The sequence below is a fragment of the Eptesicus fuscus genome, chromosome 9 (assembly GCF_027574615.1).
Source record: "Eptesicus fuscus isolate TK198812 chromosome 9, DD_ASM_mEF_20220401, whole genome shotgun sequence".
Classification (NCBI taxonomy): Eukaryota; Metazoa; Chordata; class Mammalia; order Chiroptera; family Vespertilionidae; genus Eptesicus; species Eptesicus fuscus.
The window spans coordinates 25,510,800-25,536,006 of record NC_072481.1 but is presented as its reverse complement, the minus strand read 5'-3'; the positions used below and the strand labels follow the sequence as shown (position 1 = coordinate 25,536,006).

Genomic DNA, 25,207 nt, shown 5'->3' with positions numbered 1-25,207 from the left:
ATCAGAGTGAGTATGCAAATTAACCTGAAAACATGGCGGCGGCAGCCATGCCCCCCCACCACTCCGGGCCTGTGGGGGTCGGAGAAGTTGGGCGCCAGCGCCTGAGGCTGGCTGCAGCCCAGGAGACGAAGAAGCCGCCTGCCCCCTAATCCCAGTCTGCAGCCAGCAGCAGAAGCCTCACATCCGCCTGCCCCACATCCTGGGGGAGATGGAGAAACTGGACCCCAGCGCCTGAGGCTAGGTGTGGCCCGGGAGACTAAGAAGCCACCTGCCCAATGATCCCAGGCCACAACCAGCTGGAGAAGTCGCTCACACTGCATCCCAGGGAAGATGGAGAAGCTGCCCGCCTGCAGTCCAGGAACCAGCACCTGCGGCTGACTACAGCCTGGTAGACGGAGAAGCCTCCCACCCCGCAGTCCCAGGCACCAGTACCTGCAGCTGGCTGTTGCCCGAGAGATGGAGAAGCTGCCCACCCCGCGGTCCCGGGCACCAGAACTTGCGGCTGCAGCTCAGGCGAAGCCACCTGCCCACCATCCCCTGCAGCTGCAGCCGGCCTGGGCACCTATGGCTGACCAGAGGGAGGGAAGCCCGGATTCCGGGTGCCTGTGGTCAGCTGGAGGAGGGAATCCTGGGTCCTGGATGCAGGGCCGAGGCAGAGGTGGTTAGGGGCAATCAAGCCAGCAGGGGAGCAGTTAGGGACAATCAGGCTGGCAGGCAGAAGTTAGGGGCAATCAGGCAGGCAGGCGAGCAGTTAGGAGCCAGCAGTTCTGGATTGTGAGAGGGATGTCCGACTGCCGCTTATCCCCTGAGGGATCCCACATTGGAGAGGGTGCAGGCTGGGCTGAGGGACACCCTCTGCCCGCCCTGCCCCCCGGTGCATGAATTTCGTGCACTGGGCCACTAGTGAAAAGATAATATGCTAATTAGGTTGGAGATCTTCTGGACGACCTTCCGGATGTCCTTCTGGACAAAGCTGCAGTGGTTGCGAGGGTCGAGACTCAGGCAGCCGCAGCTGCAAAGGGCCCAGGCTCAGGCAGCCATGGCAAAGGGCCGAGGCGCGGCTGCAAAGGGCCCAGGATCAGGCCGGCAGTGGCAGCAGCAGCAGGGTAATGGGGGCGGTGCCTTCCTGATCCACCAGGTTGCCTCCCGCAGAAGGAGGCCAGACTGCAGCTTAGGCTAAGGGCCGAGGCAGAGGCGGTTAGGGGCGATCAGGCCGGCAGGGGGGCAAGGTAGGGGCGATCAGGCCAGCAGGCAGAGGCAGTTAGCCTAAACCAGCTGTCGGACATCCCCTGAGGGGTCACAGATTGGAGAGGGTGCAGGCTGGGCTGAGGCACACCTCCTCCGGTGCACGAATTTCGTACACCAGGCCTCTAGTATAAAAATAAAATAAAACTGGTGTACAAACTAACTCGTGGCCAAGCTTTTAGAAATGGGTGTAATCTTTAGGACCTGAAGAAAAAAATTAATATCTGCATATGATTTCAAAAAATCTATCATAGATTTTTGAAAGGTAACTCAAAGTCACTCATTATTAGTAATGAAGGAAAAAAACTATAATTTAACCTTCTTAAAATATAATTTCACAACTGTACTTTTAATTCACGGTAATCAAGACAAGAATATGGTGAAAAAACAAATGCAATTCACCTGTAATACAGCTTTTTGCTCCTCTCCACATGTGCCAAAGATTTCACCACGATGACTGAAGAGTTCATCCATTGAATCTTTGTGTCGAATGATGTCAATGGAGAAAGCCTTTGAGAAAAGTAAATTACAATTTAAATCAAGAAGTAAAAGGATCCCAAGCCTGTGTCAGTGAAAAGTTAGACATACCTATGAAAAATTCTTCGTTTAAAAAAGCCACATCAAAAATTGTTCTTGTCTAGTTTGACACTCTGCCTATCCACACATATTCAATGCTTATCTTTTAATAGCTTACAAAAATATCTTCCCTCATGAAAATCATTCATAAAATTATTAACCTTTCCTAGATTAATGAGCCTATTTCTACCTTTTCACAAAGCAAAAAAACTCTTCCTCATCCTAACCAAATATTTATAAAATTAATCTCTATCCACCATCACGACATTGCATCATTCCACTTGACTTGGAACAGTAGTCAGACACTCTCTCCTAGTCACTCTAAGCTAAGCTGATTATACTAGCTCAGGACACAATGGATATGTCAGTGTTACACTTACCTTCTGTACCTGCAGCTGGGCTGTGGTCTGGTCCTGTTCCAGACGAATTGGACCAAGGGCCATCAGTTTCCGTTTTGTTTCAGCAACCCAAGCTAGTTCTGCATCAGCAGCTTGCTCATACTAATAGACATGTTGACGAAAAATGACCATGTTATATAGAGCCAGGGCCTTCCTTCTTAGAATTAAAATCAAAATGCAGACAATTTAGAATTGCTTATACTTCAACAAATATGAGTTGATCCTATTTCAACTTCTTTAGCAAGAAGTTACAGAATCTAGTTAATGGTCCTACAGCTAGGAACAACAATGGAAATTGACACTCTTAAAACAAAATATACTTCTAATCTGTTGTAATGAGGCCGTGCTCTTTCTGTCAATCCTTCTTCCTATCCATACAATTAATAGGTTTAGTCATGTTTAAATATAAACTAACATGGCAGCAGACAGCTGAGTCAAGTTAACTTGGAAGTACTCCCTCAGCTGGAGAAGCAAACCTTTACAAAGTTAAGAAGTGACAAAAAAAAACTAAGAACATATTCTACTTGACTGCTGTTTGATCTGGGTCCTTGAATCTTTTATCTCTTCCTCTTCAACTCTGCCAATCTACACTAATATTTAAAGAAAAAAGAAAGCTCTCAAGCATGATAATTTTATGCTCAATTATCTAAGATTAGAGATATCTATCAAGACATACTGGAATGCACTTGCAGTCAGAGCAAACTTCTGTGTGGTTCACAAAGCAATTATTTATCACTATGAACCCAAGAAATCATGTAATATTATTTTTATACCATGGCATATTAATTAGATGCATATCCTGCTACAAAGAAAAGCCAGTAACTTTTTCAAGAAAGTGGGGAGGAAAAAAGATGGAGTGCAATATGATACCTGTGTTTACTTGGGAGGGTACTATTTTGGATGGCTCTGCTATTCTGGTTGGCATATTTGATAGTAATTATAGTTCTTGGTTCCCTCCCTCTTCCATCTAATGCTAAACAGTTGAGTATGTCAAACTAAGATTGTGATGCATTTGGATCTTGTGGTCTAGGTACAATCTACTCCCATCACCACCTGCCTCGTACAGGGCATTAGCTAAGGAGAAGGCACTTAAGACTCTTCCCAAAGTTCTCTGCTCAAAGGAGTCAAATAGTTTGGGTCAAACCAAATCCATCCTTACATACCTTTACCAATTACTTCTCATCACTGAAATTATTGCATTTGCTTTACCTCCATCTCATTTTTCCTACTCCTGAGCCTATATTTATGTGGGTCATAGTTTTGTATTTCATATACATATCTCCATTGCCTAATATAGTAATGCAGAGGTGTTTATAAACATTACCTGTTGTGATCTCTGAATAGCAGCATCAATCTCCTCTACCCTTTGTCCAACAGTGTCACTGACCAGCTTGTACTGCTCATTAGCATCCGACACAAGTTTATCCAGCCCTTCTCTGGCTCTCCAGGGCACCAGCTCTAAGAGCGCACGGCTCACCTCATTCACCGTGTCCAACACCAGCCTGTGCTCCATGACCTCTTTCTTTAATTCCTAAGGAGGGAAAAAAGTTTTCAGGCCAGACCTTGCTAAATTAAGCACATTAGCAGCTGTGCTGGGTGGAAAGTGGTGTCTCTGCCACATATCCCAGCAGGGCTTTGACCTCCTTCCTTTACTTATTTTTTTGTCTCAGATTTTTCAATCGTTCCAAGCCTGATTTTAGGCTTAGCTGCTGCTTAGAACTGTCTGTACGACTTCTTGAGCCAAACTCTCTTTGCATAAAACTATTAGTGCTTCCTTCTTTTCCCTCCTTACTTCAGTGCTTTACACTTAGGCATTTTAAGTACCTATTTCTGTGCATCCAGAACTGCACTAGATCCTGCAAGAGAATCAAACATAACCATGCAGCACGCTTTAGCAAATGAATCATAAAAGTGAATTCTAAATGTTTTACACAAAGTAAACTTCCTAGGTTTTTGAGATCCACTTTTTAAAAAATATATATATTTTTAATTGATTTTAGAGAGGACAGGAGAGGGAGAGAGATAGAAACATCAATGATGAGAGAGAAAATCATTGATTGGCTGCCTCCTGTATGCCCCACCCTGGGGATCGAGCCCTCAACCCAGGCATGTGCCCCTGACCAGAATCGAACATGGGACCATTCAGTACACAGGCTGATGCTCTATCCACTGAGCCAAACCAGCTAGGGCGAGATTCATTTTTTTTTCTTTTTCAGACATAACAAGTGGTCTGCCTTTATGTACAGTCTTACTGTCCATGAGTAAATAAGAAAGGAGGAAAACAAAAATTTTTGGTTTAGATTTAAGGTAGAGTTAGTGATAAAACTTAAGAATTTAAATGCAAGGATTCTAAGAGGAATCCTCTTCCTTTTAGTGTGAAACGACAGCTTACCTTCTGTCTTTGCTGAAACTGGGGTATTTGCTCCCCTGTGGGAGACTGTCCTCCACTGGCCGCCAGCTCCTCCTCCACTTCCCTCAGCCACCCAGTCAGTTCCTCATAAGTAGACTGGAACTTGGTGGCCAGCTGCCGGGCTTGCTCTAAAGTTCTGAGGGCCTTGGAGCTAGTGACTGTGATGTCTGCATAGCGAGTCTTTATTCCATCTAGTTTCTCTTGAATAAGCAAAACCTCTTCACCTGTGGGAAGGCACACACAATTATTCATGTTTAAGAGAACATGAGGGAGTCACCTTCTAGAGATGAGCGAGTTCCTTAATCCTCCTTTCTTCAAATCAGAGCTTACATTTTATAGATGCTCTCTTCCTACGATAGTGATTTCACCTAGCATCCCACACTAACACAGGAGGGAAATAAACGTTTTAATCAATAAAGAAGCCACTTCTATCCAGAGACATGGAACAGAATTCGGAATTTCGGAGGGAAGGTGGGGGAGGGTGGGTGGGTGGGAGGTAATCAACTTTGTATGCATATATGCATAACCCATGGGCACAGACAATAGGTGAAGGCCTGGGACAGGGGGCTGGGGACAGGGGAGAGCTGGGGGTGGGGGGAGACAAAAGGGGAGGGAGGGGGACATATTTAATACTTTCAACAATAAAGAATTATTTTTAAAAAAATAAAGAAGCCACTTCTGAGATTATTAGGATCGGAGTTCATCTGCAGGTGTTTCTAGACATTCCCCAAACCTTTCAGTGAATGCTGGCATTCAACATATTAGGGGACAGGGGGAGTTATCATCTATAAGCAGATGTGAGACACAAAGTCTTTTAGTTTTCAAAAGGGTTAGCAGGAAATAGAAACCCAGGCTGTTGGCTGACAGGGGTCAGGAAAGCACACACGATGGGGACATGGTAATATAAACAGTGAATACTAAACTTCTATATCCAAAGAGAAGTGGCTAATGCAGGGTGCTATTTCCCTGGATATGTGATTGTAAACATATAGAGGTGCTAAGAGATGCACTTTTCAAAGTACCTGTGGTTTGTTTTAGAAGAGCCTGGCCATTTTTAATAGCTTGATCTACATTCTTCTTTCTATTAACAATTTCTTCATTTAAAGCCTGAAAGGAAAGAATACCATTAATCCTAAACTACGGCACAACAAAGGGAAAGAAATGAGACCTTTAAGAGATGAAATTTAAAGTAAGGAGACGAATACCAGTTTAGTTAGAACAGATATTTGACTCTTTCATTATCTCTTTGGTTACACCATTAATTATTCAAGATAATTAAATCAGATACTTATAGGCAAGCTTTCTTTTGTACTGGATGAAAAAAGAGTTTTAGGATTAAATCAACTTTACAATCTATTGCTACCAAACCTGAACCTGAGAAAGGTAAAGCAGAATTCATAAAAATATCTACTATGTCCAAAACAAAGAATAAGACAGAAATTTCAAAAGAAGAATGTCAGCAAGAAGTAGGCAGATTTAAATCCTGATTAAAAACTTTCAATATTTGAAATCAATGAAGCAGAAGAATTTTAGATGATCAAAAACAACAAACCCCCCCTTGCTTTGCCTATTTTTACCATCCCCAAAGAAATCTCATGAAATGAATTTCATTTGGTGAAATGAAAAGGGCAAATTATTCCTTCTAAGATGATGCAGAACCCCAGGAATTTGATCATATAAATTCTAGAAATATTTTTAAAGTTATAGCTATATGACCAAACCTTGGGAACTATTTAGGCAATCTGGTTTTATGAAAGCTTCTGTTCAAATGGAAACTGGGTGAGATACATTACCTAAGGATGTAAAACCTGAATTGGAATTGAGATGGCCCTTGACTACACTCTGGATCATCTTCTAGAATTACTGATTCAGTTTAAGTACAAGTATTAATTCTAAGCAACAAGTATGCACTTGTATATAAAGTTGAAATGGTAGGAATAAAAAAGCAAAGAAATGAAGAGAAACATGAATCAAAATTATAAAATAACTGGTAACATAAACAATAAGAATGGAAAACATGAATACCAGGTGGTCAGCATGCTGTTTCTGCAGGACATCCTGTCTGTAATCCTTTACGAACACTGAACTGAGCTTGTCCTCAACCTCAGCCAGCCAGTTGAGCACCTCCACCTCATCCTCCCCGAACAGCCTAGCGTTAAACAGTGCTTGTTCAAGCAGGGCTGCTTTCCGACAGCACCGGTCTTGAATCTCACTGTACCGGGCCTGCAATGAGTCTAGCTTTTCTGAGAGCACACCCTGTTCTGCAGAACATGTCAGGGAGGAGAGGGACTGCCCGATTTTGACTGCCTGGTGCACATCTGTTGAATGGCTTTCTATTTCCTCCTCCAGAGCCTGGAAATCCAAATGGAAAAAAATGAATAACAGAAACAAAATAAATGAAAAGTAAACATGAAACAATGAACAACAAGTGATGAAATAAATTAACAATACAAAAAGTTTATCTACTGAAGGGCAAAAATAACACAATAGCTGTTTTTTTTATGATGGTAGCATATTAGTCAGTATCTATTAAGGATGTGACTACTCCAATTAATAATTTGACCATGTTTTAAACTTTAACCCTCCCCCCCAAAATAACACATCTTGTTGCAGGCAGTTTTCCAATTTCCAGGATTTCTGATTCCAGTTCTTTGTTTTCATTTACCACAACTACTTCCTACCTTGTGCCGAATGATCTGCTGCTGTATTTTGGCAGTCTGAGTGCCAACAGGTTCTGAGTTAGCAAGCTTTTTCTCTGTGACAGATAAGAAGTCAGAAATAGGCTCAGCTGTCTCATGAAACTGTTTGGCCAGAACCAGGATATCTTCCAGCTGTTTATGCCTACACAAATATACAGAACAAGCTGCTAAGGCAAAAAGTCACATTAAGATGGATAACAGTACTATAGTCAATAAAAGATCAATCTTTACTAGGTACATTTTAAATATCAATAGTAAACAGAATACACATATATAGCACTTTGCTGTTTTACAGGTTTTCATAAGCATTACCTTTATTTTGATTCTGCCATAACCTAGTAATGCAGGCAGAATAACTATCCCACTATTCCAAAAGAGAGAACCGCTCGCTACAGAAAGATTCCTCCAAGGTACCCAGTGAATAGAAATAGTACCATGAGAATGAGAATCAGATCTTCTAACGCTTTCTCCTATGCAATGTAGCTCATGCATCATCTGAACATGAGACTAAAATAAAGTTTAAACAAGTTAAAAAATCACCAGTCCTCATTTTTTTCCTCTGTCACTACCTTCACTTTGTGAGTGAAGAGAAGAGAGCATTTGAAATGCGAAGGCAGACTATGAACTAGAACTCCCTTCCCACCTCCCTAAATCCAGTAAGGCTTCTAGTAATTTCAAGCCCCAGAATATAACTTGGAATCCAGATTTAAGGAAAAAACAAACAAACAAAACAAAACAAAAAAATCCCTGACTAGCTAAATTTGCCAACACAAATGGCAGAACTATGGACTTTATATAGCTCATTTGAAATGTTAAATTTTATTTTATATAACATCCATACTTGCCGAAACCGGTTTGGCTCAGTGGATAGAGCGTCGGCCTGCGGACTCAAGGGTCCCAGGTTCGATTCCGGTCAAGGGCATGTACCTTGGTTGCGGGCACATCCCCAGTAGGGGGTGTGCAAGAGGCAGCTGATTGATGTTTCTAACTCTCTATCCCTCTTTCTTCCTCTCTGTAAAACATCCATACTTAGCTTATTTCAAGTTTCCTATAGATGAAAAACAGCAGATTACAAAGGGGAGAGGAAGCCTGAATACTGGAGGCAGTCTAGCATGGAAAACAACCACAGAACTCTATCAGCATATAGATTAATAATAAAGGCATAGTGATGACTTTGAATCATTAAGAACAGACTAAATGCTATGTCACATTTGAAAAGGCCCAGGAACATAGGATGCACTTTAGTTCAGCAAACCTTTATTGAGCAGCTACTTTGTGCCAGGTCCTATGGACAAATTGTGTGTGTGTGTGTTTAAATTGATTTTTAGAGAGAGAAAGGTAAACATTGATTTGTTGTTCTATTTATGTATTCATTGGTTGATTCTTGTATGTGCCCTGATTGGAGATCGAACCTGCAACCTTGATGTATCAGGATGATGCTCTAACCAACTGAGCTACCTGGCAAGAGCCTGGACAAACTTATTTTATTTTATTTATTTATTTATTATTATTTTTAAAAATATATTTTATTGATTTTTTACAGAGAGGAAGAGAGAGGGATAGAGAGTTAGAAACATCAATGAGAGAGAAACATCGATCAGCCGCCTCCTGCACACCCCCCACTGGGGATGTGCCGCAACCAAGGTACATGCCCTTGACCAGAATCGAACCCGGGACCCGAGTCCGCAGGCCGATGCTCTATCCACTGAGCCAAACCAGTTTCGGCACAAACTTATTTTAATAAGAAATAGTTTAAATATAAATAGTTGCCATTTTAATTATCTGGATATTCAATTATGTTTGAATATAAAGGAAAATTTATTTTTAGATGCCATTTTTAAGTGTCATTATAAAGTATAGAATTTCCTTTCTTATTTATGCCAGCCTTCAAAATATATCTTTAATTAATACAACAAAATATATTATTTTAAAGATTAATATTAAACTAGAATTGCAACTAATTTCTATGTCTTTCTGACTCATCTCTAATTTTGAATCTGAAAGTTTTAAGAACTCAATGTACACAGGACTTAAGAGTAGCAAAGAGAATAGCTAACATAATTTAGAGGCATCAAAAATACAGTATTAAAAATTGAAACAAAAGTCTTTAGAATGTCTGTAACAAATGAAGCTGCTCTTGGCATTTTTCTTTAAAAGAATGGCCTAGAAACTGTGTTAGGCTAGTAGGATAAAACTGGGTAGGGTAGAAGATGAGTCATAAAAAGATACATTAGAAACAAATCATGACTTTAGTGAACTTATGGACTTGGGTGATAAGCACTACATAAAAAATGACCATAATAGTACAAGCACTGATAAAGAGTTACGACAATTAGGAGGAAGGTGAGGTTATTCATGCTTGAGGAATAAGGAAAAGCTTTATAGAAGGGAAGATGGCCAAAAGTATTTCATGGAAGATGCAGAACCACCAACCAAGAAAGAATGAGGAAACTGACAGAAGATACTGGAGAACAAAATATGATTTTCTTTACCTACAATATAAGGACTAAGAAGAATAGTGAAAACTAAGAAAGATAGGTTAAGGCCAAATAGTAGAAAGCTTTGAATGTTGGGTTAAATAGTTTAGATTTTATTTATAGGCAACAGGGAGTCATTAAATGTCTTTGAGCATGCGAAGAGGCAAAAGCCTGAGGGTGACAGTAGAGTGCTGAGTGCTGAGTTTGGAAGCTACCTCAGATGAGCTACTCATGTGAACTAGCCCAAGTGAAAATGCATTAGTCATGAACCGAGGTATGTGACTGGGAAGACACTGTAGAAGTAAAATGAATAGAATTTAGCATCCTGGTAGGTGTGAGACACAAAATTGGGGCAGGTGGGAAGGGTAACAATTGGGTTGGGGTTTTAGGCCTAGATAACTGGAAGATTAATGGCAATATTGGTGAAAATGTATGGAGAGAGAGGAACAGCAGTGCAATCTGGAAGTAAAAAGTATCTGAGTTGCAAACTCAGGTAAGAAATAAATCAGCCAGCCCTTGCTGGGTAACTCAGTTGATTGGAGCATCATTCCCATGCACCAAGGTTGTGGGTTCAATGCCTGGTCAGGGCACATACAAGAGACAATGAATGCATAAATAAGTGGAAGAACAGGTTGGTGTTTCTCTCTCGTTCTCACTCTCCCCCTTTCTTTCTCTCAAATCAATAAATAAAAATTTAAGAGAAAGAAAGAAAGAAGTAAGCCAAAAGTAGGTAGAAGTAAAGAGACTGAAGTGGAAGTTATCTGAAGACTGCCACTGGCTATCTAGACAACTGAACAGCTACAATAATAAATGATCAACTCTATTACTCTCATAATGATTTCTGATTAGCTAGCATTTATTTTTATAACTGGGAACTGTATATGCTAAAAGTAAAGACATACGTATGACTTATTAAGCTCAAGTGACACTGGGGTAACTAAGAGCTGTGGAAAGAGAAAGCACTACCTTGGAGGCCTGTCTTTTGAACATTCACTGAAGTAAAGTTCATGCATTTCTTGAATGCACACGTTTAACAGAACCATAGACAAGGTCCTCTATGCAAATACATCTAATATTAGAATAAGCTGACAGAAAAGAAATAGTATAAATTTCAATTCCAAGTATCAAAAACATTATTTAAAATATGAAGGGAAAAGATCTGTTTCAAACACTCAGAAAATAACTGGCTGGGTTGTAGGAGTCTGCGTCTTGTCATTTGGAACCATGACTATCTGCAGCAGAATAAGACAGAGCAATGAATCTTCCAGTTCTGAGAAATGTATGCAGGAGTTAAGAGAGTGTTTTTATTATGAGCATCACCTCTAAGAATGTATCCCTTTTCAAGATATAGCCATTCCACACCTTCCAAAGCACTGCTGAAGCATCCAGGAGCTTTCAGAGCACCTCAGTGGTAGCAAGTAAATAACAGGACACAACAAACCTTCCCTGACCCATTCTTAGAATCACTTTGGCTTTACCTGGCTGCTGCCTTGCTGAGTAGTCCAGTCCATCTACGTTCCAGATTCTCCAACTGTCCAGTGATTTTCTCTCTGTCAGCCAGCTCAGCTGACTGGGCGATTCTGCCTCCTTCTGCTTGAAGCATGTCTACTGTGGCCTTTCGATCATCTAGGAGTCGCTGGAGCAACTATTTTACACATGTTTAAAGAGAATGAAAAGTGATAACATGGGGTCACTTTAAGAATAAACAAATAAACAAACAAACAAAAAATCCCCACCCCACCAAATCCTAAGCTTACTTGAGTAACAGCTTTTTTTTTCCACCTTGAGGCAAAAACATAAGATATACAGCATAGTTCCTACTATCTATATTAACTTTTCATACACTTAAGTTTTTAAATAGAGCAGTGAACTGCCATTATGTGACTAAGAGGAAACTTACTTTGAACTAGGAGAAAAACACACTGAAATTAAAATTAAGCCAAAAAAAACCCCCCGTCTAGATAGAACATTATACATGATATATACACTATTTAGAATATCGCTGACTCTGAAAACACCAAAAACCTTTTAAAATAAAGGTGTGACTGAAATATTGAAATAGGATACATGGATATGTAAAATTATTCAGTCCAATACATGCCACAGTAAGCTAATACATTAAGGTAAGATGATAAAAATAAATTCCTACTTTCTTTTTAGGATCACACAAAGTATGTGAGGATTTTACTAAAACTCCCGATCTTAATGCTCCTTAAACTATAAGCAAATGTGTTGTCTGCCATTCTCTGCGGCTGTTACAATTCACTGTCTCAACATTCTCACTTACCTTCTGTTCTTGGATCTGTGCTTTCACCACTTTATACTCAGCAGATGGAGGTTTCTGATTGGCTATGAGCTCCTCAGTGTCTGCCAACCAGCTGAGCAATGGCTCCAAGGCATCTTGAAACTTCCCACAATGCAACAAAGCCTCCTGTAGTTGTGCAATTCTTTGTGCAACCTGTATCACAGACATGGAGGCTCATTATAAGAAGGGAGCTTTTTAAATTACTACTGACCCCTTTACGTAACTACAGATTGCAACTGCTAAATTTTTATTTATGTTCAGGGAAATCTTAGATTTAGATGTCCCTTTTCTTTGTCCTCCATTCCCAGTATACTTGTTACTCCCTGCACTCCCCCCATCACTTACCTTTTTATTCAGTGTGTTCCATCGAACATTGATCTCTTCCATGTCATGTTCCAAACCCTGCACATCACAGTTTTTTCCAGCACTCTGAATCAATCCCTGGCCAAGACCATTCACCTGCTGTAATTTCATCTGAAGAGGATCCACCTGTTCTTTCTGAAACATCTAGATAATTGTAAGCCAAAGAAGATTTAATCTCAAGGCAAACAGACCCTCTACAACACAGCAACAAGTTATATTTGGGAAATATATGATTTAACAAAGGAGGGCAGGAATAAAAAGTGAAAACAAGCCATTATGTATAAGGAACTATTAAGGAAACACGTGGTTTCATATTTCTATTTCTCTCTCTCTCTCTCTCTTTCAGAAGGAAGAGGCAGAGAGGGACAGAAACATAATGATGAGAGAAATCACTGATAAGCTGCCTCCTGCATGTCCCCTACCAGGGATTGAGTCTGAAACCCCGGCCATGTGCCCTGATTGGGAATTGAACTTGGACCTCCTGGTTCATGGGTCGATGCTCAACTACTGAGCCACACCTGCCGGGTGTAATTTCATATTTCAATATGACCTCCTATGGACAAGTAATTACAGAGCTATAACACTACTTAGGTCTTTAACCCAATGGATGACTCATGAGGTTCTTTTTCATCTTTAATCTGTTTGCTTAATTTTTAACGTAAAAATCAATAGAGAAGAGAGAAGCATCAGCCTGAAAATATAAGTAAATGTGATGTGTGTGTGTGTGTGTGTGTGTGTGTGTGTGTGTGTGTACACACACACATATATATATATATATATCAATTCGGAAAGGAAGAATGATACCAAATGACTACTATTTAAGATTAAAAATACCTTGGGGAAAAGCTTTAAGTGACCACTGATATATGCAATGCTCTTCTCTGACTAGGATTAATAACTCAATTAGCCAAAACATATTAACAGTATGAAAAATGCCAACCTCATAGCTTAATCCCCCTGTGGCCATTTAACTCCATTTTGTTTCAGGGCCACAGACCACACACAGACAATAATCTTGAAACAGTATTTCTCTAATTACAAAGGGAAACGGGCCACTCCTGAGAAATGTCCTTAACAACTTCAGAGACATAACTCTGAGTAAGATGCAGATATAAATAAAATATTTTTTAAATGACACTGTATATCCATGTTTACCACAAAACAACAGCATTTTAAAACAATGTGAACAAGTGTAACAGGCAATGTGCATGTTTCTACTGCAGTTCCACTCCATTATGACCTAGAAGTTTCTAAAGGAACCAAGGAGGAAAGAATAATACTTTTGCCACTTTAAGGAAAATAATGAAATAAATATTTGTCCCTAAGATCAGATTTCTTTCAATCATCAGAGGATAAAAATCAGCCATATTTCACCAATCTGGATATTTTCCTACCCTTTTTTCTTCCACAAAAAGTTCCTTCAGTTTCAGTAAGACAGGTGAGTCAATTAAGGCTGAAGGACGACAGAAAATAGAAGAGAACAAAAATAAATGTGAAAAAAAAAATTCTTAACCTTGGATAAGACTAATTTTGGCCTATATGAGACCACAGATTACACTAAGATTAGGAAACGGATTATAGAAAGAATGGTGTATGGCTGGATAAGTGAGTCACCAGGGAGGGAAAGCCCCAGGGGACACTAAAAGAGGAAGGTTACAAAGGAAATTACCAGTGGGCTTCATTTTATACTATAATTTGATTACACCATATTTTGTTAGGCAACACTACAAGGCAGTTCAGCTAAAAATGACTATTTCCCCACAACAACATGGTTCCCAGAAAAAGCAAGTGCCATGATTCCATTTTGTATTAAAGATGTTTTCACTGAAGAAAAGTCAGAGCAGAGGGGGAAAAAACAAAACAAAACTTCCATGTTTTAATTGCTTGGGTGCAACAAAATGGTGGTGGCGGGGTGGGGGTTGGAAAAGCAAAGGAAGCAGACAGCCAAAGATACAGAGGAAGGATGTCGAGTCCACTGAAGAGCCTCCTTTCACCAACAATCAAATCTTGTCTCACACTATGAGTGACATTTATATTCTTTCTGTGCTGTCTTAATATGGTAGCCAGCAACTCCATGTGGCTATTGAACAATCCCGGTCCTCAGTCACACTATAACCACATTGCATGTCATCAACAGCCACGTGTGGCTAGTGCCTACTAAGGCACAGATAGTGAATATATCCACCTTGGCAAGAAATTCTATTGGATAATGAGGTTAATGGCACAGAAAAGCAAATATTTAAATACCTTAATCTCTTTTATATAACAGAGCTAATTCTTTTATTAAAATCTGAATTTACTTTGTGTATGACTATTTCCCATAGAAGCATTAGATTTCTTCCTTTGTTTCCTACCTCCTTTCTATGGTCTGTGTTGACAGATAAGGGTATTTTTTTCAGAAAGTTAAACATATAGGAAAGCACTTCTAAGTAAATGCTATCTAAATATTTATTTTGAATACAGTGAACAGAATATTAAAGAAAGTAAATTTGAAAAACACTTGCTCCCTTCTCTTAACTCCCAAATAAAGCTGTTTTGCAAATTCAGTGCTTTTAGACACATTAAAATTCCTACTCCTTGGTATTTCAATAGGACTGTGCCATGTTAGTAACTAACCAGAGCTGGCAGGCATTTCCCACAGCAGAACACGAGTAAAAATTGTTGCACGATGTAAGTAAGATACACAGAGACATAAAACAGAAAATTTCCCAAAGAATGTCTTAAAACGCCTTTATCTTTGGTAATACCATATTCTCTCAGTTTTCATCCTGACTGATCCTTTGCTCTCTTTCTCTTTCTCTTCTAGATCTCCAAATGCTAGTGTCTGGGGGCAGGGATAAAGGAAGAATGTCAGTCCTGGGCCCTCTTCTCATTCTATACTCTCTTCTAGGCAATTCTATCCATTCCTATGGCTTTCAATGTTAATATTGATAAATGCTTATGATTTTAAAACTGTATATCCAACTACTTTCTTAACACTGCCATGCAAATGACTCACAGGCACCTCGAACCTAACCATTCCAAAACTGAACAGTACTTCCTACTTTCCTCTCCCCCCAAACCTGTTCTTCCCTAAATCAACAATATACTACTGTCCCCATCCACTCAGTCACACAAACCAGAACCTAGAAGCCATCCTCAATATCTCCTCTCCCTCCCTCTTAAAACAGAGGCCATTATCAGGTCTTTTTGATTCTACCTACAAAATATATCTTGAATCTATTCAACTGTCTTCAAATCTACTTACATCTCTCTAGTCCAAGCAACCTGGATAATTGCAGTAGCCTAGCAGGCCTCTCTGTCCTTGATTTCTTAAATCCATTCTACACACAGTAGCCAGTGTGATTAAAAAAAAAATGTTTTTATTGATTTTAGAGAGAAGTAGGGAGAGGGAGAGCTAGAAACATCAATGATGAGAGAGAATCATTGATCAGCTGCCTCCTTCATGCCCCCCTCTGGGGATCAAGCCAGCAACCCAGGCATGTGCCCTGGCGGGGAACTGAACCATGACCTCCTTGCTTCATGGGTGGATGCTCAACCACTGAGCCACACCAGCTGGGAACCAGTGTGATTTTTTAAAAAATTTGCAAACCATTCAGTCTTTTCTGTATTTATGCCAATTATCTATCATAATACAAATTAATAAAGCATAAGACAAAAGAAATCTGAGATTTATAAACCCCAAATAATGTTGAGAATGTTTACTATCAGTGTGGACCAGTTTTATCTATCTTTAAACTGAAAATAAGCTTTAAAAAATGTAAATGGTGTCCTAGCTGGTTTGGCTGAGTGAATAGAGTGTCAGCCTTCAGACTGAAGGGTCCCAGGTTTGATTTCAGTCAAGGGCACATGCCTGGGTTGCGGGCTCGATCCCCAGTAGGGGGGCGTGCAGGAGGCAGTCAATCAGTGATTCTTTCTCATCATTGATATTTCTATCTCTTTCTTCCTCTCCCTTCCTCTCTGAAATCAATAAAAAAATATTTTATAAAACGTAAATGGAACCACCACTCCCCTACTTAATATCTTTCAATAGCCACTCATGGTTTTTAAGGTATGATACTTTAAGATATAGTTTTATTAATTTCAGAGAGGAAGGAAGAGGGAGAGAGAGAGATAGAAACATCAATGATGAGAGAGAATCATTGATTGGTTGTTCAACCCAGGCATGTGCCCCTGACCGGATCAAACCTGGGACCCTTTAGTCGGCAGGCTGACGCTCTATCCATTGAGCCAAACCGGCTAGGGCTAAGGTATGATACTTTTGAGGATGTCTTTCTTAGTCACTGCATCCTCTCTCTAGATTCACTTCAAGGCACTCTTTCTGAACCCTTGGTCGTTGTGGCCTGGCTCCTTGGTCTTTTAGTTCTAAAACGCTAAGTTCTTCCCAGCTTCCATTTCCTTTGTCTGGGATGTTCTTCCCTCTGATTCTTTGCTAAGTGACTTCTATTTATCCTTTAGGTTTAGTTTTAAAATCCTTTCCCTGACACCACAATTGAAATTTAATATCCCTCTTATTTCTTATTCACTGAATAAATGAATCATTGTATAGCAATAGTGTTAGGGAAAGCCAACAAATCAATGAAGGTTCTGCAGATCAGCTAAGCATTCAAACACTGAACTGAGATTCTGGGGCTCTCTGATTTTTGCTTAAAGACTTTTGGGGCAAGTTTTAATTTTATAGAACCCCTATTTTATACACAAGGTTTATTTCTTCCCCAGTGATTGGAAATAAGACTAAGTAAGTCTATAAATGAGAAAGCATTTAAGTAACTACAAATTGCTCTCAGTGGGCCTATATCCCACTATAGAAATAGCAAACAAATTCTGACATTTTGCTTCTTTACCAAATTCTCATTATTGCTATTAAAAAGCTTACATCTATGTAAACCATGTATTGCTATTAAAAAGCTTACATCTATGTAAACCATGTATACATGCATACATTTGTACACACACACAGAGGATCTAAAGCAGTTTACTGTAAATCACATTCTGAATACAATCACTTGTTGAGTTCTAAGCGTTTATGTATAAAAAATGACAGGTTCAATTACCTCTAGAAACCCTGTTGGAAGAAATGAAATCCATAGTTTTCATCTTGGAAAAACTTTTTAAAATCAATTTAGCAAAATTTGTATACTCTATAGTGATATTTATTTTGTTTCAATAAATATTTTCAAAATAGCCTCTCTACATTCTTATTGGTTAACAGTCCTGTCTATGGCTATGGAGCAGATTTCTCCTTTTGTACAGAGATGTAGGCATCTTGCTTCCAGATATTCCATAAAGTAACCATACTTCAAAGGTGATGAACTACCTTGCAGCTGGGCTATTATTTCCTTCTCCTGTCATTTATAACAGGGACATGTCATGAAATGACTACCTACTGTAGCCAGAAGGATCCTTAAGAGATTATGTAGCTCCATCTACTCATTTTATAGATGGGGAAACAGAAATCCCAGAGAACTGATATTAAGGGTTTCCCTGAATTTTTTCTTTTATGCAGATTTGATTGGCTCCTTATAAATTTAATTTCTGTATTTCACTGATTATTGCTGTAGGCTTTACACTAGAAATATTCTGTATAACTAATAATGCCAGTGACTTTGGATAGAATACTGGGATCTTGGTGTTAATCCCAAATTCACTAAAACTCAGAAAACCGAATCAAACCCATCTATCTAAAAGGTGATGCAGCCCTAGTTAGTTTGGCTGAATGGATAGAGCATCGGCCTGCGGACTAAAGGGTCCCAGGTTCGATTCAGGCCAAGGGCACCTGCCTGGGTTGCGGGCTCGATCCCCAGTTGGGGGCGTGCAGGAGGCAGCCAATCAATGGTTCTCTCTCATCATTGATATTTCTCTCTCTCTCTCCCTCTCCCTTCCTCTCTAAAATCAATAAAATATATTAAAAAAATAAAAAAGGTGATGCATTCTAATTTGATGGAATGATACATTACAAAATAATTGGTGAAGCCCAAGATGGTACCACCAGGAGGATCTGTGGCAAAAATGGCAGCTTATGGCTCACCGTCAAAATGTTTTTTGTTGTTGCTGGTAGTTGCATGTTTAAATGAACTGTAGCCAGCTAAGGCTGACCTGAAAGCTCTGCAATGGAGTGGATGAGAGAACAACCCTTCTTTCTTTTTTCCCTTTTTTTATTTGTTGATTTGAGGAGAGAGGGAGGGAGAGAGAGGCAGATAGACAGACAGAAACATTGATTTGTTGTCCCACTTATTTATGCATTCATTGGCTGATTCTTGAATGTGCCCTGACTAAGGACTGAACCCACAACTCTGGCATACAGGAACAACCCTCTAACCTACTGAACTACCAGAACCCACCTTTCTTGTAGCATCCATGGAGATTGATACTCAGTCAGTCAGTCACTCAACAGTGAATGCCTACTACAAGGAAGGTACTATTTGGGTCCTGAGGATAGTGTAAAACCAAAACCACCTCCACACTCAGAAACCCCCGGCTATATTAGATTATATTAAACTTTTTTTTTTTTTAATTAATCTTCACCCGAGGATATAGTGGTTGTCTCCTGTATGGGACGCAATCCACAACCTAGGTATGTGCTCTGATTCAAAATTGAACCTGCAACTTCTTGGTGTACAGGACGATGCTCCAACCAACTGAGCCACCTGGCCAGGACTAAACTTTTAAGTCCTTCACTCCACTGCTTACCACTGATCAAATGACACCAGGCAGTGAACTCGAGAATTTGCTGATCTCATATTCCTTTGACTTAGGAGTGAGCACTGTTCCCAACAGCTTCCTAACATCGTCTGTTCTCTAACATTAAGAATTTAAAAATCTTTAAGGGAGACCCAGGAGAACATTTAGCCCAACTCCTTTATTTTATAGATTAAGAAATAAGAGGTACAGGAAAGGAAAGTGACTTGCTTCAGGACACAAAGTTTGACAAGATGACTGAAACCCCTCTTTTTCATAAACATTATGACTTATTTTGGCTTTAATAAACAGCTTTTTGTATTAAAAAATAATTTGCACATCTGTATATTGCTTTAACCCAACATGCTTTGGTGAATTCTTTCAACTAACCAACATATCTATTTGAAAGGGAAAGAGGGAGGATATTGATAGTGATTGAAATCTAATACACTTGATGCTTTCCATGGGTTATGGCATTTTATCCTCACAAAATTCACAGGGTTCTGCCTTAACAAATGACGAAACTGGAGACTCAGGACATCTAACTAATTTTCCCAAAGTGATTAAGTACTATCCCAGGTCTCATTCCAAAACCTATATTCTAGCCTCTACGTGACTGCTGATAATCACTGATCAATCAACAGCCTCTTGATTTAGGCAAAGAACATGCTTACTGTAATTTCAAAAGAAGAGTCACCCATTCCTGCTAATAATCTTTTTCAAAATGTAAACTAACAACTGTATACATCCCTGTCTTTTTCAAAATGTAAACTAACAACTGTATACATCCATGTCTTCCTTAGGTTTTTGTTATCTCTGAATAAAAAAAAATATGAAGTATATAGTTTTGCCAAGTGAAAGTAAGACCTATCTCCCCCGCCCCTCCGCCATAAACTCAATAAAAAGACCAGAAAATACCAGAAGCCCCAAAGAGAACCAAAGGAGTACCTGTGCCTTTCTAATCACCACCAAGTCAGAGAACTTGCAAATCTCCCTTTACTCTCTAGATTCTCCCCAACAAAACGAGCAACAATTACCTCATTTGAATTTAATCCATCAGTTGTAGCCAGAGGCACGTTCCCATGCAGCACTGTGCCAGTCACCTCTTTTATCCCAAATGCTGGAGAATCAAGGTTCTCCTTGATCCACATTCCAGTGGAGGAAGACTCCCCTAGAACAGGAGTTCCTTCTTCTGATATAGGCACTGAGTCAGTGTGGACAGTATCTCCCAGGATGGGAACACCAGCAGGGAACACTTCCTCCACAGCAGGCTCTGCAGCAGCTGGAGTAGGGGGCTCGTTGGGAGTGGGCACCCTATCAACTGTGGGGGCAGGTTCCTCTGAGGTGGGCACTGCAGCAGCTCGAGTGGCAGGCTCCTCTGGGGTGGGCACTGCAGCAGCTGGGGGTGTAGGCTCCTCTGAGGTGGGCACTGCAGCAGCTGAGGCTGTAGGCTCCTCTGGGGTGGGCACTGCAGCAGCTGGGGGTGTAGGCTCCTCTGAGGTGGGCACTGCAGCAGCTGGGGGTGTAGGCTCCTCTGAGGTGGGCACTGCAGCAGGCTCCTCTGGGGTGGGCACTGCAGCAGCTGGGGCTGTAGGCTCCTCTGGGGTGGGCACTACAGCAGCTGGGGCTGTAAGCTCCTCTGGGGTGGGCACTGCAGCAGCTGGGGCTGTAAGCTCCTCTGGGGTGGGCACTGCAGCAGTTGGGGCTGTAAGCTCCTCTGGGGTGGGTACTGCAGCAGGCTCCTCTGGGGTGGGCACTGCAGCAGCTGGGGCTGTAAGCTCCTCTGGGGTGGGCACTGCAGCAGCTAGGGCTGTAGGCTCCTCTGGGGTGGGCACTGCAGCAGCTGGGGCTGTAAGCTCCTCTGGGGTGGGCACTGCAGCAGCTGGGGCTGTAGGCTCTTCTGGTATGAGCGCTCTATCAGCTGAGGATGCAGGCTCTTCTGAAGTGGGCACTGCAGCACCTGGGGTGGCAGGGTCCTCTGGGGTGGGCACTGCAGCAGCTGGGGCTGTAGGCTCCTCTGGGGTGGACACTGCAGCAGCCGGGACTGTAGGCTCCTCTGGGGTGAGCACCCTAACAGTTGCAGTATCGGGCTCCTCTGGAGCAGGCACTGCAGCAGCTGGGTTGACAGAGCCCTCTGGGATGTCCTCCCCTGTGGATGGCACTGCAACAGCTGGGACATATGTCTCAATGGTGACCACTGAAGCAACTGGCATGTCCTCCTCTGGAAAGGACAATGTCACCGCAGCTATAGCAGTTCCCTCTGGGATGGACACTGCAGCATCTAGGGCATCTTCGACAGTAGGCATTATAGCAGTTGGGGCAGGTTTCTCTGGGATGGGTATCAATTCCTCCAAAACTGGTTCGGCATTACTAGCTTTGGTAACTTGTTCCCCCATAAAGTTATTTAGCAATGATTCTGAATCTCTGATTTCTGTCTCCCCTTCACTCAGCTTGGGCTTTAGGTCATTCACAGTTCCCTCTCCATCACTGCTATGTCTCCGTCCTCCATCTAGCAGGTGAGGACTCTGAATCTCTGACTCTAGGGACTTTCTCTGGAGATCCTGGAAGACCTGCTCTGGGAAGTCTCTATGAAAATGTGCTAGGGCTTGGTCCTCCAAAAGCTGGGCTTCATTACCCAGCTCTTGTGCCTCACCATAAACTTTCTCCATGGACAACTCACAAGGGTCCACAGTTCCCAAGGAAGTCAGACTGTTTTCTTGATCAACAGCTCCTTTCTCATTTTCCAAATGAATCTCATCTGTTAGTAAATGTGAACCATGTGATAACACCTCTACTTCAGATCCTGAGATAATATCTGCTAGTTCATAGCTAAAAGCAGAACTGAGGGGGGACCTCTCAACATTCCCCTCAATCTGACTGCAGTCTACCTGGAACAAACTGCCATTTTCTTTGGCTAGCTCAGCTTCAAAGGCTGATAGGTTTTCTTCATGAGAAGCTCTGCAATCAGAGCTGGGCAATCCTCCTGGGTCCAGCTTTCCCGGTGACTCCAGATCAGCTGGGTGTCTGAACTTAAATTCCCCTGCAGTCTTGGGGCTAAAAGGCACTTTTTCACACTCCGCAATAACAGTGGGAGTGTCCCTCATGATATCAAAGTGGGCAATAAGTTCCACAGCATTAGGCACCTGAGAAGAATCCAGGGCATTAAAATATTCACAATCCAATCCAGTATCATCACCTTTCACCCTTACATTTAAAATGTCTACATGTTCCTCTTCTAAGGCAGCCCCTGGAAAATTACTAATTACAAGTGAATTTTCTGTATCCTGGGATGGGGCCAGCCCTTCAGAAGCTTGGTTCTCCAGCTCAACTAGAGGAGTTATTTCTTCTTCACATAAACATTCTTTTTCAAGTTCAAGAAACATCTGCACTGAATCTGTGTCAGAGAGTTGCTCCGAACTGACAGGATCAACAGTGTATTCTAAATTGGAAACAAGGCCCTCTAGCTCCTGGGCAGTTTTGTTTTTCAGCTCACCTACAGCACTCTCACCTGTGAGAATATAACTGTAATCAAGAGGTGTATCCTCAAGAACAGAAGCCAAGTGGTTCTCAGCTGGCTGTAGGTCATCAGAGCAACAAATATGACCGAGAGCTAGGTGGTCTAAAGTCTCCAAGACAGCAGCTGAGCAATGGGACCCATCCTCTACCACTGCTACAGTGTTTGCTTGTTCTCTTTCTTCAAAAATATCCACCAGGCTGTTCTTTTTCTCATCTGCCATTAGAAAAGTCTTTCCTCTCTCTGACAGCTTCTCCTCCTCCCACTCCTCCTCAGCCTCCATCATAATCCATCGCTCATCTTCCTCAAACTTTAGTTCAGACTCTGTTTTCTCTCTTAGACTGGGGGTTATGAGAACATGCAACTCTGGATCCAACAGCTCTTCACTCAGGCAAGGGGAGAGAGGTGGCATTTCCACAGCGCAAGCTGTGTCCCCAAGGGGGTGCTGCTTCTCTCGAAAGCCTCCCTTAGCCAAACCTCTCATGGCTCTGGGCCAGGTCGCACTTGAGAATCTGTGTTCCTGCATCAGATCTGTGTTCCCGCTTGGTGCTGCAGCTTCTGATTCTAGAGGCTGGAATTCATGGGGAGAGCTCTCACTGTGCTGCTGAAATCTGAAGTCTTGGCAGTCTCCACTTAAGTTTTTCACATCCTGCACTTCTGGAATGCCTATGGATTTGGACACATGTTCCAGAGTTACTGATTCTAACTGAGGTTCCCTGTTGTCCAAATGACCAGAACTTTCTGTTAATGCAGAACTGGATTCCTTCTTCTCTTGCAAGGAAGGATTTGAAGCACCAGCTTCTGAAACCTCACTGAGAGAAGCTTCCATCCTTTCTGCAAATTCTGGGAAATTGGGTGGCATGAAGGACTTCCATGATCTCCTGTTAACGTTGTCTTTGCGTTCTGCATTTGGACGCCTTCTGGGTGGCACAGGTGCCAACTTCTGCACATCACTGCTTAGCTTCAGTGCATCAAATATTATTCGCTCATCTAGCTTTTTGCCTTCTGGTGCTCTAGACTCAAAAACATTAGATGCTGCTCCTAACGTACCGTTGCTGGATATAGTACTTCCTTCCATCTTTTCCATGGTGCTTTTTGAAGTCTGATTAAGCTTTGACCCCTGGTCAATTTGTTCATTTATCCTCATTGTATCATATATAGATCGCTGTGGAACATAGCAATCCTCTATATAGCCATCCTCTTCCTCTCCTTTCCCCAGGCAGGTGGGGTTCCGCCTTAAACAGTCTGGCCTGCTGAGTGGCTTACCCATACTTCTTCAATCAAAATAAACCATCAACCTTTTAAATGTTTTTCATGAATTCCCCAAAAATGCATTCTGTGTAAATTAAAAATTCCTTTACATGTTCATAATCCCAAGCAACCAACTGGATTTGCCCTCTATAAAGACCTGGAAGTTCCACTTTGAAACCATTCTGGGAGACGCTCTAAGAGGAACAGCTTTTTTTTCACGGGCTAACAGCCTCATAGTTGCAGGTAAGTGGTATAATTTACTCAACAAACAAAATAATTCCTGGTATGGCTTCTTTTCTTTTTAAAGAGCACGGCTCTTTCTAATATAAGCAATAAAAAAATCATCTGATATTGACAAGTCTTATTCAATATCTAGTTCCACTCACTTCTCATCCAAGGAGAGTTGGAAGCAGAGGATTTATACCGATTGTGTCCTTTAACAATGGCACAGCCTCTCTAGGCTTCATGTATAGCCCAAGCTCTTAAGAATTCCTCTCATTTTATCCTCAGTTCCACCCCTGGAGAGTCCAGCTGGTCTGAATTAGCCATTCGTTCTCCCTAGTTCGGGTGTTTGCAATTGAACTGGGCTGGTCGGCGGATATTCCTGCAACTTTAAACACAGGAAGTCCTTCATTCGGGACCAGTTTGGGGCTTCCTGTCTCCAAAACATCATGGCATTGTTGTGGCTCTCAGCACAGCCCAGCGCTGTGGCCGCAAAACAAGGCGAGCGGAGCCCGGCGTGCCGGGCCTGAGAGGCGGCAGGCGCAGCAGCCGCCCAGGGTCTGTGGGAAGGGCTCGCTCAGCGCGGCCCACTCCCCCGCGCCATGCCGCGCGCCCCGACGGCCAGGGTCGCCTCACCGCAGGCTGGCAGGTGGCTCCGGGCCTCGCTGGCCTCCGGTCCCGCGCTCAGGAAGTTAGTTTGTCCCTCCGGCAGCCAAGTCCCGCGTGCTGTGGGTGCCGCCTCCCTCGCCGCCGCCAGTCCCCGGCCCGCAGTCGCCGCGCCGCGGGCTGCATGTCAAGCAGCCACCTCTATTCTCCGCCGCCGCCGGCCCCGCCGGCCTCCCGCCCGCAGCTGTCACGGTCCCGGCATGCTAACTTCTGGCTGGGAACAAAAGGCTCCGCTCGGGCCGCGCGGGGGCGAGCCCTGCTCCCTCGCGCCGCTCGCTCGGCGCTCGCTGGAAGTGCGGGGCTGGCGGGCCGCTCTCCTCCCCTTCCGCGCCGCCGCGCCGCGCCGCCCCGCCCGGGCAGCCCCCCTGGAAGCCCCGAGCGCGAAGAGGAGAACCCGGGGGAG

At 42.3% G+C, this 25,207-nt stretch overlaps 1 protein-coding gene across 1 annotated transcript in view; it reads right to left on the bottom strand.

Annotated features, from left to right (window-relative positions):
* The window catches only part of MACF1 (microtubule actin crosslinking factor 1), a 239,421-nt gene that overhangs the window by 45,610 nt on the left and 168,604 nt on the right, over positions 1-25,207 (bottom strand). The window contains exons 58-67 of the mRNA XM_054721590.1: positions 12,456-12,617; positions 12,093-12,263; positions 11,284-11,450; positions 7,311-7,470; positions 6,655-6,981; positions 5,652-5,736; positions 4,612-4,853; positions 3,544-3,750; positions 2,202-2,321; positions 1,648-1,755 (exon numbers count right to left, since the gene is read on the bottom strand). Of these exons, the coding sequence (XP_054577565.1) occupies positions 1,648-1,755; positions 2,202-2,321; positions 3,544-3,750; positions 4,612-4,853; positions 5,652-5,736; positions 6,655-6,981; positions 7,311-7,470; positions 11,284-11,450; positions 12,093-12,263; positions 12,456-12,617 (1,749 nt within the window). The remainder of the gene's footprint in view (positions 1-1,647; positions 1,756-2,201; positions 2,322-3,543; positions 3,751-4,611; positions 4,854-5,651; positions 5,737-6,654; positions 6,982-7,310; positions 7,471-11,283; positions 11,451-12,092; positions 12,264-12,455; positions 12,618-25,207) is intronic.